This window comes from Pelodiscus sinensis, chromosome 10 (genome assembly GCF_049634645.1).
Source record: "Pelodiscus sinensis isolate JC-2024 chromosome 10, ASM4963464v1, whole genome shotgun sequence".
Lineage (NCBI taxonomy): Eukaryota > Metazoa > Chordata > Testudines > Trionychidae > Pelodiscus > Pelodiscus sinensis.
Window position 1 is genome coordinate 7,837,073 of NC_134720.1, and position 17,750 is coordinate 7,854,822.

General features: G+C 52.4%; 1 protein-coding gene across 3 annotated transcripts in view; it reads right to left on the bottom strand.

The window, feature by feature from the left end:
* Positions 1 to 2,786: 2,786 nt before the first annotated feature.
* Positions 2,787 to 17,750, bottom strand: part of KLHL6 (kelch like family member 6) — a 78,467-nt gene continuing 63,503 nt past the window's right edge. Inside the window, exons 7-8 of one of the 3 annotated variants that reach the window (XM_075937469.1) lie at positions 12,612 to 12,825; positions 2,787 to 4,690 (exon numbers count right to left, since the gene is read on the bottom strand). In XM_075937469.1, coding sequence (XP_075793584.1) covers positions 4,389 to 4,690; positions 12,612 to 12,825 — 516 coding nt within the window. In that variant the 3' untranslated portion in view covers positions 2,787 to 4,388. The remainder of the gene's footprint in view (positions 4,691 to 12,611; positions 12,826 to 17,750) is intronic. The other 2 variants (XM_006125198.4, XM_006125199.4) reach the window with 2 other exon arrangements.

Sequence of the window (17,750 nt, forward strand, 5' to 3'; positions counted from 1 at the left end):
AAATTCACGGCCATCACCTCTCCATGACTTTTACTATCTAGATACCCCTGGCTAAAACGTAGGAGCTCCTGGGGCCCCACGGTAGCCCTTACTCCAGCCACCTGCTACTCCAAGGCCCTGGGGACCACTGTTTGGGTGCTTCCTGGGGCCAGTCACTCTGTGACCTGTGCTCGGGTGCTCCCTTGGGTGCAGCTGGATGCAGGGCACCCACACAGCTGAGGTCCCTTTTGCAGCTGCAAAAGTCACAGAAGTTGCAGAAAACCATGGAATCTGTGGCCTCCGTGGTGGAATTGCAGCCTTAGGTACAGTGTTTCCAAGCTGGCTGAAGGACAGGCAGCCCCCAGACTGGATCCTGCACCATATGGGTGAGGGGGCTCAGAGGATTTACCATGGGCAGTGTGGTGCTGCTGCCTCTTCACTGCGGAGAGCACAGTGCCTGGCAGAGACAGCAGCGTTGTGGGAGGCAGCGTGGGGAGGGGAGAGAGCTCCAGCAGATACTGGAGAAAGAAGGGGACCAGAAGAAGGGAGGCTGAAGGAGGAGAGATTGGAATAGAAAAGGAGGGAGAGAGGACAAAGGTGAAAGTACTGGGGGAGCTTTGGGCCTGGAGAAGCAGAGTGGGCAGGGGAGGAGGGGGATTTTAGGAAGAAAACAAACGTTTCTAACAGACTTTCTGGCTCGTGTGTGCATGCATGTGCGCTGCAGCCTTCCCAGGGCAGCGCTAACAGCCCAGCTGGGCCCAGGCTGTGTTGCTCACCGGGACAGAGGCTGTGTTGCCTTTAGCTCCAGGGGTGAGGCCTGTGTCTGTGGAGTAAGCGGATTTCCCGGCTGGGCTGAGACGTTCCAGGTGAGCCCGAATGGTCCGTACAGTGACATCACTACATCCTAGGCAGCTGGAGGGGTTACCCCAGAAAGAGGGGCGAAGTAAATGAGAAGAAAGTGCTTGGGGGGAAGGAGGGGTAGAAAAAGGCGAGAAGAGAGAGAGTTCAATCGGGAGGAGGGTGGCTGCCAGGGACAGGGTTGTTACCGTGTTTCATAGACCGGCAGCTTTGTTCTGTGGTTTGTATCTTGTGATTTAATTGTGATTTTCCAGCCGGGGGGAAATCATCTAAAACTGTTCCCAGCCTTGGCCAGGCGCCCTCCCAGCACTGGCCCTCCTGTAGTTATTTTTGTTGCGGAAGAACTGGCCAGACTGAGGGACTCTCGCCCACCTGCCCGTGCTGCCCGGTGCCCACACTCTGCGCATCTCCCGGAAATCGCCTGCAGATCCCAAGAATTGTTTTCCTTCTCGCCAGCTTGTTCTGTGCCTTTGTATTCCAGGAAATAATCCTCGTGATACAAATAAACCTCCAAGGCAACCAACCCAGGGTCATGCTGCCACCTACCGAAGGAAATGTGGCAATGGAAGCAGCTCAGAGACTCCTCTTCCTCATGGTGCGGAGAGAGCAACCCAGGATCCTACTGTTGGCCTTGCAAATATTTGCCAGTTCATTTGGAGCAAGGGGGGAAATCAAGTTCACCACCCTGTGCTCCAGGCCCTGATGCTGTATCCCCTAAGCTACTCCAGAACCTACCCCACCTGCCTACCTTCAGAGGCTCCCTTATCCTGTGTTGGCTGACCTATAGTGCCACCCTAGGGGAAAGCAGGAATTAAGATGGTTCCTGCCCCCTAACATCCACCCAGCAAAGGGAACAATTTCTCTGTCCCTGCCAGCAAGGTACAGCACCCTCTGCATGTCTCTCCAGCTAAGTCCTGGCACCTGCCCCTTCTACTCACCCTGCCCTGCGTCTGTTGCTTTCTCTTTCTGCTGAGGAGATGCTGTGAGCAAACAGCACTAGGGGACAATGTTCCCGCTACTCTTTACCATCCATGTGCAGATTTTTTGGCATGTGCACCGAGGCATGTGCACCACCAGCAGAAACACAACCCTAGCAGTGGGCGCTCTGCGAATCAGCTGGGCAGCACTGGGATCTCTCCTGCATGTGCACACAGCTCACAGAGAACACTACTGGGGCATCTGGGAGGCAAGGTGGGGGACGACAAGGACTTTCAGGTGAGCAGAGGAAGCAGAGCACTCAAGAGAAAGATGGGGGAGTTTTTGCAATAGAGGAAAAACAAGCAGCAAATAGACAAAGACAAAGGGGAATCGTTTTGCATTCAAAGATATTACCATAGCTATTTATCAGGGTGTATAATCTTGCTTCCTCCCCGTGCAGGGCTCTGTCCCTAAAACATATTGTCCTTTGGGGCCTGCAACTCTAGAAGTTGTGCAGTGAATTTAAATAGAAAAACAGGGATAATGCCCCCCAAGGAATTAAATGCAGCCAGTCTGCCTGGCCGGTAACCTCTAGAGCAAAACCAATAGCTCATGAAAAACAACCAAGCTCACACTGAATGCCTAGAAGCTTAACAAATCTGGACTCTGATGAGGAGAGGCATGGGGATGAATTGCAATTATAATCCTTCTGCCAGGTGGTGCCGGGGGCAGCTAGGGCCTGCTTCAATATCAAAAGGTTCCTCTTAACAATACTCCACAGAATGAAGCACCACCCCTGGCAACCTCTAGGAGGCAATATTTCCTTACTTGCAAGCAGAATAATAATATAGAGATGCAGCCGTGTTAGTCTGGTCTTGCTGAAACAAAAGACAGGACTATGCAGCACTTTAAAGACTAACAAGATGGTTTATTAGGTGATGAGCTTTCGTGGGCCAGACCCACTTCCTCAGATCTGAGGAATTTGATCAAATTCCACAATGTGATCTGAGGAAGTGGGTCTGGCTCACGAAAGCTCAACCCCCTTAATAAACCATCTTGTTAGTGCTGCATAGTCCTGTCGTTTGTTACTTGCAAGCAGTGAGTCTGTGTATAACAAAAGAAAACTTTTATCAAAAGGAGAGGGAAAACAGCATCAATCTGGGAAAACACTGTGATTCAGAAGTATGCAAGCAATCCATAACATATGCCCCACAGTAGATTGGGCAGTGCCTCAGTTTCCCACTTCATCATGTGAAAGTCTGATGGACAAAGGTCCCCTTAACATGTCACTCCCTTTCCCTTGACAACAGCCCACTCCCTGCAAAGTCCCAGAGTTCAGAGGTGCAGCCACAGGTGTTCATCTCCCACCCCTGAATGCAGGAGGAAAGCAATGCCTCTACCCCTGCCCAATGTTGTATCTTCTGCTACTGCCTCTAGTGGCAATGCTGCCCTCTGTTGCTGAGCCCTCTTCTTAACCATTTCAGCCTAGTGAAGAGCGGAGAACCGCCTCCTGCTTCATCCTCTGCCCTGTCCTTCACTACCACTTTACTTGTCCTAGGTCTAAGGTTCAACTTCCTAGACCAGCTTATTTAGTGATGTCAGCTCTAGCAGTCACTGAGTGGAAGCAAGGACTTTAGATTGAATCTGATCAACTCTGTCTCTAAATACTGGCAGAGGGGAGGGTGAAATGGTATCTAGCGCTCTTTAAACCCAGTCCATTCCTCCAGGTAGGAACACCCGTCCCGTCCCCGGCCTGTGCCCTTCTGTCTAACAGGATCATTGTTGTTACCGTTACCCTTGCTAGGTTTGGTTGTTAATTGTCATTCCGAGGTGTTTTGGGGTTTTTTGGTACTTTCTAACTTTGTTAGGATTTTTTTTAGCTAAAAGAGAAAAAAAATCCAGAGCCCAAACATTGTGGTGGGGTTTATTGGAAAATAATTATGCTAAACTTACAATGGGATAAATTAGGGTTTGTCCGTATGTAGGGGTGAGAGATTTAGGCTCTGTTTATTCTCTCTTTGGTATCTCTGCAGGGATTGTCAGCCAGGGACATTAGCTGGGGTGGACTTTTTTGGTGATGGGAAATGCAAGGAGGATTTCCTTTTTTTAAAATGTCATCCTTTGGCTGCATGTAACATGCCATTGTCGAAAAGAAGTGTGACTTTTGAGGGTGTCACGTGAGTTTTGCTAGTGATGCAAGCCTGCCATTCCATATGCCACTTCTCCTTTTCTCTGGGTGATGCTGCAAGGCCAGTAGTCTGAGGTGAATAGTAATAAATAATATCGCAACATCTGGCAGGGGTGGGCTGACGTTTGGCATGACTATCCTATCTGCGGTAGGATTAGAGGCAGATCGACCCCAGTTCATCACGTTTCCTTGTATGACTGGAATTTCTGTGCATCAGGAGTAAATTCGAGATGGGCCCATCATATTTGAGGTGGGGAAGATAATTTAAAGTATGTTCTGTACAGAGGAGTGAGATTTCCTGTTTTCAAAGAGGCCAAGCACATATTTGTAAAAGTAGCAATGGTTCCAACAAATTATCCTTTCAATGCAGTCTACTTGGCTAGCGTCCCCGTAGGGGGACTGAGGTATTTGGATGTCACCTGTGGCACTCTCGTCTCTCCCTAAGTCAGACAGAAACCGCTCCAGGCACTATCCTGCGGATGTGTGTATAGGATTTCCGGAGGGTGACGCTGCCATGATGGGACACCCCACGTGGTAAAACACACTCCTCTGTTAACCTCTGGATTGCAGGGTCCCAGCACAGCACCGTGGCAATGACTTCATTCTTTTCATCCCGGCCCCCTGTGATGAACAATTTGTTGTTGCAAGGGGAAATCCCGCAACTTGCTCTCTCATGAGTGAACTGAGTCACGAGGCACCATGTGTCTTGTAGGGGGCTGTACGAGTACAGGGCTTTCATTGCTCCTCCTGCAACAGAAACAGAAATCGGTTTGCTCATGACATGCGTTCCCCTAAGAGTTCCTAGCCAGATAAGACTTGTCCACAGGGTTCCCTCCCTGACACATATGAGAACACTTTACCCAACGTGAAGTCAAAACAAGACTACCGGGCACAAGAAGATTGCACTGTATGATCTACAAAGGGCTGCTTGGTTTTTATAGCACCTTAGATTTTAAGGGATAAGAACAGTTACTTACCTGTAACTGTTGTTCTTCGAGATGTGTTGCTCATGTCCATTCGAAGTAGGTGTGCGCACCGCGTGCACCGCGTCTTCCGGAGCGTTTTCCCTAGCGGTACCCGTAGTGCCGGCAGGGCCGCCCTCTGGAGTGGCGCCGCCATGGCGGGGCATAAGTACCCCTGCCGGCGCTGCCCCACCTCAGTTCCTTCTTGCCGGACACTCCGACAAAGGGGAGGTAGGGTGGGAGTCGAATGGACATGAGCAACACATCTTGAAGAACAACAGTTACAGGTAAGTAACCGTTCTTTTCTTCTTCGAGTGGTTGCTCATGTCCATTCGAAGTAGGTGACTACCAAGCTAACCCCACGGAGGAGGGGTCGGAGCAGTCATACCACCAGAGTCATGAAGTGAGGTGAACAATAAACTGATTTATTTGAACAATTCAACACTGATAAGGCACCATTTAAAAACAAAGACAACCGGAAACATATTTACATCACAGATTCGAGGACTGCAGAGCCCACCCTTGCATCCTCCCTGGCCTGCTGAGGTAGCGCATACTGTGTTGTAAACGTGTGAAGGGAAGACCAGGTGGCTGCCCTGCAAATTTCTGTGATCGGTACCTGGGCACCAAAGGCCTCCGAGGATGCCTGTGCCCTGGTGGAGTGTGCCTTCACCCTGGGTGGGGTTTTACCAGCCAGGTGATAGCATTCTGTGATGCATTGCACCACCCATCTTGATAGCCTTTGCATGGATATAGGCGACCCTTTGACCCTGTCACTGAATGCAATAAACAACTGTTGTGATTTACGGAACGGCTTGGTCCTATCAATGTAGAGCGCCAGCGCCCACTTGGCGTCCAGGGAGTGCAGAACCCGCTCTTTAGAGGAGGTGTGAGGTTTTGGGAAAAAAACCGGGAGATAAATCTCCTGGGACAGGTGGAATGGTGATACCACCTTCGGGAGGAAGGCTGGATGAGGCCGTAGCCTTACATTGTTATGGGAAAAAACAAGGTAGGGCGGGTCTACAGTTAGCGCCCTTAGTTCCAACACCCTTCAAGCCGATGTAATGGCCACGATGGAAGCAACATACAATGAAAGGTGCAGCAGGGAACACGTGGCCAGTGGTTCAAAGGGAGGTAGCATAAGCCTGTGGAGGACCACGTTAAGGTCCCAGGTGGGAAGCGGGGCCCTCACCGAGGGGTACAGCTTTTCCAGGCCAGTAAGAAACCGTTTAACCACCGGGTTAGAAAAAAGGAGACTCCTGCCATACCAACATGGAAGGCGGAGAGAGATGCCACATGGACTTTGATAGAAGAGAAAGATAGGCCACTAGACCAAAGCTGGAAAAGGTAGTCAAGAATAGTTGGAATAGGAGCCGAGGACGGGTGTACTCCTCTCCGGGACGCCCAAGACGGTTTCCTGCTACTGAGGAGAACCATCTGAACCTCTTGGGAACATTCCCTTTCAGGTTGGTTCAACCACGGATAAACCATGCCGTTAGGTGGAGAGACTGGAGATCCGGGTGAACCATGATCCCCTCGCCCCAGGGTTGAGTTAGCAGATCGAAGGAATGCTATTGGGTTCTGGACAAGTATGTCCACCAAGATGGGGACCCAGAACTGTCTGAGCCACCTGGGGGCTATGAGAATGATCAAGGACCGAAATGTCCTTGCCCTGGTCAATACCCTGGAAATTAGGGGAAATGGGGGAAAGGCATAGAGAATGCCCTCTGGCCACACGGTCGTCAGGGCATCCCCCAGGGAATATTTCCCCAGCCCCAGCAGGGAGCAGTAGGTTTTGCATTTGGCATTGTTTGCCGAGGCGAACAGGTCTAGGCGGGGATAACCCCACCTGCGGAAAACCTGGCGGAGAGCAGAGTCCTTGAGGGTCCACTCGTGGGCTCCAAAGGATCTGCTCAGCGTGTCCGCTAGCAGGTTTTTGCACCCCGGGAGGTATTCCGCTTGAGGTGTGATACTGTGCGTGACACACAAATGCCAAAGTTTCAGGGCCACTTTGCAGAGGGGAGGTGATCGCGCCCCACCCTGCTTGTTGAGGTAAAAGACTGCCACTGTGTTGTCCGTACGAACCAGGATCGAGCGGTGGGCGAGCCTTAGCAGGAAGGCTTCGCAGGCTCGCCTCACCGCCCGCAATTCCCGGGCGTTTATGTGTAGGGCTCGCTCGGAGGGGGACCAAAGGCCTTGAGTTCTGTGTCGCCCCAGGTGCGCTCTCCAGCCCAGGTCGGACGCATCGGTGACCAGCGTCAGGGAGGGGGGAGGGGTATTGAAAGGGACCCCACTGCATACCACAGGTTCCTGGGTCCACCATAGGAGGGAGTCCAGAATTTCTTTGGGCGCCGTAATTATCGAGTCCCAAAGACCCCTGGACTGGCTGAAGGCCCTCGCCAACCACGCCTGCATGGGTCTCATCCGCAATCTGGCATGGCGGACCGTGTACGTACACGCTGCTATATGGCCTAGGAGCCTGGAGCAGACCCGAGGGGTCGTTATAGGGGACTGGGTTAGCCCCGAGATCAGCTCCACTATGGAGAGGAACCTGCTCTTGGGCAGGAACACCCTTGCCACCCTCGAATCGAGGAGGGCTCCCACAAATTCTATCTGTTGCGAGGGAGTCAGGGATGACTTCTCGACATTTATCAGGAGTCCTAACCTTAGGAAAAAGGCTCTTGTGAGTGCCACGTGAGCTTCTACCTGCCCGTACGAGCGACCTCGGATCAGCCAGTCATTGAGGTACGGAAACACGTGCACCCCTTGTTTGCAGAGATATGCAGCAACCACCGCCATGCATTTCGTGAATACCCTCGGTGCCGTACATAAACCAAAAGGGAGCACCGTAAACTGAAAATGGTATTGGCCCACCATAAACCTGAGGAACCTCCTGTGGCTGGGTCTAATTGCCACGTGGAAGTACGCATCCTTGAGGTTGAGAGTCGCATACCAGTCTCCTAATTGTAGCACTGGGATGACCGATGCCAAGGTCACCATTCTGAACTTGTGTTTTACAACCGCCTTGTTTAGATCTCGGAGGTCCAAGATGGGGCGGACCCCTCCCTTCGGTTTGGGGACAACAAAATAACGGGAGTAAAAACCCCTTCCTCGCAGCTGCGGAGGAACCTCCTCTATCGCTCCTTTTTCGAGGAGCGCAGACACCTCCTGACAGAGGATGTGTTCGTGAGGAGTGTTCCTTACTAGAGACGACGAAGGGGGATTTGAGGGCGGCGGGCCTAGGAATGGGATAGAATAGCCTCCACTTACAATGTTCAGAACCCAGGCATCTGAAGTTATTATGGCCCAAGCATGGGCAAAAAGGGATAGCCTGGCCCCAAACAGGGGGCCAGGGCAGGAGATTGGTACGGGACTCTCAAACGAGGTGTCAAAACTGAGGCTTGCCCTGATGGGAAGGACCGTGAGGACCTCCACGCTGGGTATCGGTCCTGGGGTGACGATGTCAACCCCTAGCCCCCAGAGGGTGCACGGCCACCCCGGAACCTCCACCGGAGGCCCGGGAACAGTGCCTCCAGTAATCCCCACGGGGAACCTGGGGCTGCGCCCTTCCCTGCTGCCTATAGGGCAGCCTTCGCCGCTGCGGGCCAGCGTGTGGATGCCCAAGGACTTTAGGATGGACCTAGTGTCCTTCAGGGTATGGAGCCTAGACTCGGTGTGCTCTGAGAACAGAGCTTTGCCCTCAAAGGGCAAGTCCTGAATTGTATGCTGCACATCCAGGGGAATTCCCAAGACGTGGAGCCATGCCCCCCGACGCATAACGACACCAGTCGCCGTCGTGCGGGCCGCTGAATCCACAGTGTCCAGAGCCGCCTGGAGAGCAGTTCGCGAGATGACTTTACCCTCTGAGGCAACAGCCGCGAACTCCTGGCGGTCCTCCACAGGGAGTCTGTCTCGGAACTTTTCGATGGCCTGCCAGGTGTTAAAGGCATACCTACGCAGCATCACCTGCTGGTTTGCGATGCGGAGTTGTAACGCCCCCGTGGCGTAAACCTTACGGCCCAACAGGTCCAGCCGCTTAGGCTCCCTAGCTTTTGGAGAAGGACCCGGCTGAGGGAGTCTTTCCTTTTGGACCGTGGCCTGCACGACCAAGGACCCGGGGGTGGGTTGTGAGTATAGGTAATCATGCCCTGAGTTTGGGACGTAATAACGCCTCTCGACCCCTTTTAAGGTAGGGGTCAAGGTTGCCGGCGTTTGCCACAGGGCGTTGGTAATCTTTGATACTGTTTTGTTAAGCCGTAAGGCCAATCGCGCAGGCGCATCTTCCGTGAGGATGTCCACCATTGGATCCGTGTTGTCGATGACAGGTTCCACTGGAACGGCCAAGTTGGCAGCCATGCGGCGGAGAAGGTCCTGGTGCGTGCGGGCATCCATTGACGGCAGACTCGGTGTAGGGTCTGCTAGTGCCTCGTCCGGGGACGACGACAACGACGACTCCTGAAGTGGCACAGGAACAGTTGTTGCCAACTGCGGAGCCGTCTGGGTAGCTTGCGCTCCCGATGGGTCCACCTCCGGTGCTGGCGGTTGCGGTGCCGCTGGATTGGGTTGAGGTGCCCGGAGAAGGGAGGGAGGGGCTCAGGACAGGCACGCCGACCGTTGGGAACGATGTCCTGAAGTCCCCGACCCCAGAGAAGGAGGCAGCTGATCTTGCCACTGATGGTAGGCCCAGGGGGTCCAGAAAGGCCACTGTGGGTGCGGAGGCCACGTTTGTTGAGTGTGGTCCCTCCTATCTCTGGACCTGGACCTATGGGTCGAGGATGCCCTCGAGGAGCCCGAACGGACGGAGGCAGCATCCGAGTCTGAGGAATAATCGGACTCAGGCCAGGGTGGAGCCGATGAAGAAAGCGGGGCAAACCTTGCCATTGACTCGGGCTTACCCACATGAGTATGTCGTGGCCGCACTATCTGTGGGGCCGGGGGATCCATGCCCTGTGTCGGAAGGCTCGCTGACGGTTGCGGCACCGGGGGACCCAGACCCGGTGCCGAGGGTTCTACGGCACCCAGTTGTGGCACCAGGGTGCCCAGGCCCGGTGCCGGTTGAGTCGCCAGCAGCTGCGGCACCGGGGTGCCCAGGCCCGGTGCCGGTTGAGTCACAAGCAGCTGCGGCACCGGGGTGCCCAGGCCCGGTGCCGGTTGTGACGCTGCCCAAGGTTGCGGCACCGGGGTGCTCAGGCCCGGTACCGGTTGAGTTGCGGCCGGCAGTTGCGGCACCGGGGTACCCAGGCCCTGACGAGACTACTGCGTCGATGCCGGTGCAGATGAAGGCATAGAGACAGACGCCGGCTCCTGGGTGACCTCCATGAAGGAGAGAAAGGTCTGAGTGGACGCCACATGGCTACTCAGATACGGCACCGGCACCGTCAGGCGGGGAGCTGGTAAGGAGCTCAACTGCAGCTCAGTTCACGCATGGCTGGAAACTCCCTGAGAGTGACGGCTCGGCGACGAGAAGGGTGCCGAAGTAGCGATCGGTACTGACCCCACATGGGGTGGTCCTGACACATAAGCCACTTTAGCATGCCGACCTGGGCCATGCTGGGGCAAAGCCGTAGCCAGCCGAGCCTCCGACGATGGTGACCTCGACCCTTCCAAGTCAACCAAGGATGGAGGGGAGGTCGTGAGGCTAATAAGGTCCTGTGCCGCCTCGAATGTATCCGGCGTGGACGGGTGGTGTGGAGGCAGGCAACAAGGACTACCTAGGCCTCCTCGGCGCCGACGGTGCGGAGGGGACGATACGCGCACCGGAGAGCCCACAGTGCGGTGCCCAACCGACATTGTCTTCTTCAAAGGGGACCTTCCCCGGGAATTCTTCACTCTTTTAATCGGAGGAGAGTGCGACCGGTGCCAAGAACTCGACGCCGATGCGCGGTGCCGGTGAGGGGCCTCCCGCGTGGAAGCCGGTGCGCTGCGCACCGCAGGCTGTTCCGGCGGCACCGGCTGAAGTGCTGTCTCCATGAGGAGAAGTTTCAGGTGGGAAACCCTTTCTTTTCTAGTACGGGGCTTAAAGGACTTGCAGATCTTACAGGCAATAGCCAGATGAGCCTCACCCAAGCACTTAAGGCAGCTGTCGTGTGGGTCGCCCCTGGGCATAAACTTCCCGCAGTCAGCGCACGTCTTGAAGCCTCGTGGCCCTGGCATTCCTTACCCCCAAGGGGGAAGGAACAAAGCAAAGAAACTAACTATCTAACTGTGAGAACTATTTACAAACGAATGTGAGAACGGGAACCATTAACTAACTAAGTAGACTGGGAGATATGGAGACGCTCCAACGACCGTTGCTGCGGTAAGAAGGAACTGAGGTGGGGCAGCGCTGGCAGGGGTACTTATGCCCCGCCATGGCGGCGCCACTCCAGAGGGCGCCCTGCCGGCACTACGGGTACTGCTAGGGAAAACGCTCCGGAAGACGCGGTGCACACAGTGCGCACACCTACTTCGAATGGACATAAGCAACCACTCGAAGAAGAAAATTGTGATCATCTAATCTGGCCTTCTGCATAAGACAGGACAAGGAGAGAATTTACCATGTCCCCAGGAAAGTTGTACCAATGGTCAAAAATGGTACCTCAATGATAAAAAATTGACTTATTTCTACTCAGATTTTCTCCAGAACCACTGGATCCTGATACACCTTATTCTGCTAAGTTAACACACCATGTCAGGGCTGGGCAAAAGGTGGTCTGAGGGCCGGATCTGGCCCTCCAAACTGTTGGAGGCAGCCCGTGAGAGCCTCAGCCGGCTCCCTGCCTGCCCCGCGCCTGCTCGGCACTCAGTAAATCCGGCTGAAGGGCCACATGTGCTTTCTGAGTGCTGAGAGCCTGGAGGGAGGGGAGACGGGCTTCTCATGCTGCCCTGCCCCCAGTAGCTCCGCTTGGCCAGTTTCAGCCAATAGCAGCTGCCTGTTTGCAGGGCAGGCAGCATGTGAAGTGCCCCTCCTCCCTCTTCCCCCAGGCTTACAGCATTCAGTTCAGAGCAGTACACATGGCTCCTGCCGCTCCCCTGAGCATGTAGGGACTGGAAGGCAGGGACCTGGCTAAGGAACCTGCTTGGCTGCTGACTGGGAGCCAGGTAAGGTCTCTCAGCCACAGCCTGTCTCTCCCCCAACCCTCTGCCCCCTTTCTGCCCCACGTAACCCCATGGTTATTCCCTACCCCCACGTAAACCTTCTGCACCCCTTCTCCAGCCCCCGTACACCTTTCCAGACACTGGATCCCCTCCCACACTTCTCCCCAGGTCACAACCCCCTCCCAGACCTTGCACCCCAATCTGCTATCCCTGGTCACAGCCCAATTCCCTGCATCCCCTCCTGCACTCCTGCTCCAGGTTACAGCCCACTCCCAGAGTCTGCACTCCCTCCTCCTACACCCCTCCCCCAGGCCAGAATCCTCTCCTGCACCCAGACTCTGCACCCCAAACCCCTGTCCCAGGTCACAACCCAAACCCCTGCACCTCTACCCCAGGTCACACTCTCCTCCCAGACCCTGCACCCCCTCCTCACCTCAGTCTGTTGGGGCGGTTAATTAGTGATCCCCTAAGTCACACAAACTCCCTCCCTGATCCCCCACCTCAACCCCTTACCCCGAGCTCCCAAACAAGCATAATGATAATTTGTGCTTCTCCATAAGGTTTTTGGAGTTAATAAAAAAACAAGCTGCATGAGCCCAGAGGAGAAAAAGCATCACTGCTTTACCTACCCACAACATAGATATGGTCCCGGAAACTCGCAGCATTGATGCATTTTGCTTCCACTGGCATAGGTGATTTCAAGCTCCAGGTGTTCACAGCTGGGTCGTAACACTGTGTTTTGTCCGTAGCCAGTTTTCCATTGGGGCCTCCCCCAATCACATAGAGCTTCTTCTTGTAGCTGGCAGTGGCAAAGGAGCTCACGTTGACCATGAGGGGAGCTGCCTAGGTCAGCATTAAAAAAAATCATTAACAACCCTTGAAGAACCATTTGGCTTTCATGTCATTCAGACTAGTGATTGTCTCTTCTTTCCTATGGGGCTCAGTATTCTCCCTGAGGAGCCCACCTTCCAGTGGCATTCCTAGAAGCCCTCATGAGAGGGCATGAGAGAGAAAAGGCACAATGGGGAGCTCCAGCTAGGGAACTCCCTGGAAGTCTGACTTTTGGGGCGCGAGCCCTGGCTGGGGTTCTGACTGGGTCTGAAAGATTCCATTCCTTCCCAGTGCCTCGAGAAGCTGCTAACTTTAAAACGCTATCACCCTGGAGAGTGAAATCATGGTGCAAAGACCTTGTGTGATCACAGGAACGGTGCAGGAGGGGCCCGTGGGGTGCCTAAAAGCTAACACAAGAGAGAGGTCTGATTGTAGGCGCATCGGCCTTGACAGTGTCCCTTCCACACAGCATGCACTTTGTTCAGACAGGAAAAGGGAGGGTGCCAGAGTCGATACTCTGCAGTTTCAGCAGAGGGGATTGCATTGCAACCGAGAGGGGGCTTGTTGCCAAAGCTGCCCCACTGCGATAGGGAGAGAGCAGAGGGACGTGTCTAAGGAGCGGGGGCTGCACTGGTCTGTCACATATTGTGATGTATGTAGCTCCTGCCTCACCCCAGCTTATTTACGGGGATTTATCAGCAGCCATCTTCTGTTGTAGGTGCATGCTGAACCCCTGTGCCAGGGCAATGGTGGGCACGTCAGCTGTCCTCCCCAGGGAGCTGCAGCCCACGTCACTCTGAGAAGGTTTGTAAAATGAGCCCTAGAGGTGCCTCTCCAGTTACATAATGTACCATGTGCAATGGCAGGAGAGTTTCCTCTGCTCGCTGGAACAGGAACACTGGAGACGGGTGAGTGGATTATCGTGCACTTGTTTTCAACAGACATCACCAAACATTTTCCCTTTCAACCTGTTAGAAAAGGAGTGACCTCCACCCGGGGGCTATGAAGCTGGTACAGCAAGGATATGGGAATTGTTTTCAGAAACTGGAACTGTTGCATCCTCCATCACTCTCCTCAGTGAAGTGTCATGCTGGCCCCACGCTCTGGGAATGGCAAGTGGGGGGCAGGAGCAGAGCTCATCTGTACGGGGATGCAGCAGGGGAACATATTTCCAGGGAGCAGAGCTCCTCCGGAGCCACGTCAGACTGATCATGGTGTGATGCAGGCTACCGTGGTGCAAGGTACAGGGTGTGATTGTCTCAAGCTTGAATCTGTGATTTGGGTTCAGTTTAGTTTGCGGGTTTCAAGCCATTAGTCCCACCTTTGCGCTCAGCTCTCTTTGACCTACAGTGGAGAGGTAGCGGGTTACAGGAGCGACCGCATGAAATCATCTCCTTGCTTGTGTTTTCCTCGTGTAAAAGAGCCAGGTTACCCAACTTGGGAAGTTCCCAACAGATCTAAGTGGTTAGGTGTGATTCATCTCCTCAGACACAGTAATGGCAAAACCCAAGCGCACCCAGCTTCCCTTGAATCAAAAACATTGTTCTTTCATCCATAAGGAGTAGCAAAAGAAAAGAAAAGAAAAGAAAAGAAAAGAAAAGAAAAGAAAAGAAAAGAAAAGAAAAGAAAAGAAAAGAAAAGAAAAGAAAAGAAAAGAAAAGAAAAGAAGTGCCGGTTTCTGAGCAGACAGGGTCCTGACATCTACAGCAGTTTCTTTTTCAAGGCAGCTTAGCATTTGTTAAGGTCCTTTGAGATACAGGCCTAAAATACAACCCAGTCTGACCAACTGCCCACGGTCAGCTGCAACTGCTACTCACAGGGCAATGTTCATTCCATACAGGAAGTGGTTCCTCCATCTATGGGGATCTCTTGAACCCCTCACCCCACAGTGCCTCTATTTCAGGATTGGTTTGATTGAGGCCACTTGGGCGGCACGACCCATTCTGCATGAAAAGGGCCAGCACAGCTTTGTGTTACCTTCTGCTGCTTTTCCTCTTGTCTTCCCACTGCTTTGGCATTGCCCTGGGTTATGTCCACCCTCATCTGTCATCCTGAAAATGTTAATCCTGTCCCATTATCCATCTTTGCTTCCATAATTATCCACAGATCTGATTCCCTTTCTACTCAGCTGAACCCACTGGCCCTTCTTGCCTCTTTGGATGCCTACCAGTATCTTAGCGGTTAGCCAAAATGTTGAGATTGAAAGTTTTACCCTTTTTATAGTTGTATTTTTAGGTTTAATAATGTAGCAATATAAGGTAACATATTATCACATTTAAATTAAGCCCTTTAGTAAGCCCTTTTGTTTTAAAGTTCAGTGAGTTTAGTTAGTAAGGAAATAGAGTTTTGGTATTGTGTCTATGTTAATGAGATTAGAGGGATGTTGAAGGCTGAAGTTTTTATTGTATGATTTACAATGCCTCTTGCTTTGCCTATGAAATACTAATGTTAAGCTTGTCTTCGAAAGGCCTTTTAAAAGATATTTATGTGTGGAAGTGGTACGTATGTGTTGAGATAAAGGTGCGAAAGTTATTGCCAGATGGCCAAAGAAGGAGGGGTGAGCATGGGTGAAAACAGACTGATCGGCGTCAGAAGAACCATCAGTTACCACCAGTGCATACCCATGGCCAAGGAGTGATCGAGTTGGCAGATTGACAGCTTTAAAGTGAAGCAAGCACCCCTACAAGATGATTGATTACAGGATGCACTTTGGAAATGTTTTGAGAATGAATGACATCAACAAGATAACACGCCAGTCACAGACTGACACAGTAGAATCCATAGACTTCAAAAGAGAAAAGGATTATAAAAGCAGGGTGCCTTGCTATGGAACTTTGGGTTCGTCTTGCCACCAACTCCAGATGAGCATCGGATCGCGACTGATGAAAGGCTCTGCTCTCCCTCTGTGATCGATCTAACTGGCCACTAGATTTATACAGACTCTGGACTGGTAACTATAATATTGTCTGGTGGGACTCTGTGTGTGTGTGTGTGTGTGTGTGTGTGTGTGTGTGTGTGTGTGTGTGTGTGTGTGTGTGTGTGTGTGTGTGTGATTCAAAAGCATATGCAACTGTTGTATTCTCAATAAATGCAGTGTACTGACTTTTCCCCATAAAAGATCTTGTGTGCTTTGTTTAAGCATAACAATAGCTCCCTGCTGTCCGTCCAGTGTGGCTGCAAAAATAGGGGGACAAGGTAGAGGGGAGTGCGAGGAGCCTTCCTCCACCTTTGCATCTCTCTGCAAGGTCAGGCACAGGCCGACAGATAAGCCAAGGCCCTGGCCCTTCTCGTTCAGGTTCTAAAAAGAGGGCGTGGGGCCCACTCAGCAGATTTGGCCTGCAGTAGAGGATGCCCATGTGGCATCCACTGAAAGGGTGGCGGAGCTGTGGCTGCAACGTGTTCTCCCTGGCTCTCTCGCCAATACTTCCTTCCCCTCCCCTGCACAGCCACGGCTTAAACACAATGAGGCCCTTTATGTTTGGAAAGCGTGTTGAGAATCTCAGATGAAGGCATATTGAAAATTCAAAGTTGCAGTAATTTTCCACATTGTCAGACTGAGATCCCTGGCAAATCGTCCATAAAAACGACAGGACCACCTGCCAGCTTCTGGTCTCATATCCAAACTTGCACTTTCTAATCCCCACGACTGTTTTACATTTGTATTGAAATGTGCAAGATGCTGATCTGCGTGCACCCTTCTATAGCTAGTGGGTTAGTACAATGCTCACCAACCAGTAGATCGCGATCTACCAGTAGATCTTGGAGCCTCTGACAGGGGATCCTGAATGGTTTGGCCCGGAAGCTATCAAGTGATGGCACTGTAGTTGCCCCTTCACCTACTGTCTGGCTGCTCCTGCCCTCTGCCTTGGAGCTGCCTCCTGGGAGCCTGCAGCCAGACAGGCTACCCCTCTGTCACATCCATCTTGTTTGCCCTTCTGAGGTGCCTGCATACAGGGCAGAGAAGGAGCAATAAAATCAGCATAGTCTTTGAAGCCTTGACGAGAGGCCCGGATATGCTGGCTCATCTGACCCTGGGTAAGCTGAAAACATAGATATGAGAGAGAGCGATCAAGTCATTAAGCTGTCCTCGAGGCTGCGAGAACTGCCCTGGCTGGCACCTATATTGATACGATCACACACAGCTGTCCCTGGGAGAGGAATCTCCCACTGAGAAAATCTCCAGTACTCCCAATTCAGTTAGCTCTCTTACAAGTGTAAATTAAGTTCACAACTCCCTTGTAAGAACTGGCGCCAGTACCATTTGGCATCACAGATCAGAAAGAGAAATACGTGACCCATGGGTATAAAGATGGGTCCAGCAGCACACTCACTTTGAGTGCCAATCCACCCTTTTCCTGCTGGTCGGGTTAGGTGCATTGCCTCCCGAGGTCCACAGGGACGCCCACCTCGTATTTCGTCTTTCAGAGGAATTGAGGGACCGATCCTGGCCTAATGAGCTGGAATCAAGCGATGCAGAAGGGAGTAAAAATTGTACCCGTATGTGTCCTTTGTGTTTCTAGTGCATGCATAGAATAGAGCTCTTTAAAGATTAAGCTGTCACTTGGTACCATTATTTTCTATCTTCCTTTTTCCTTTGTAACCATCTTAAGATCTGTATTTGCTAGCAGTTAAAAGGTAGAGCAAGAGCCATTGTAACCACATGCTTTATAAGCCTTCTTAATAAACCTGTAACTGTTTAAGCTTTAACCCAACTCCTTCAGTTGCTGTAACAGAACCAAGCACAATTTAAAAGAACTCCAGCCGGTCATAAGGGACAGATACAGGCAGAGCTGAGCATTTGGATCGTGTCGCTTCCAGAGGACAGATCCATAGGGGCATCTCTCAGCCTTCCCTAGGCTGCCCGCTACGAAGGGATCATGTGTCCTAGCAGTCAAAGTCTGAGGTGTAATAAGCTCTCCCTGTAAACTTTGGGGTGT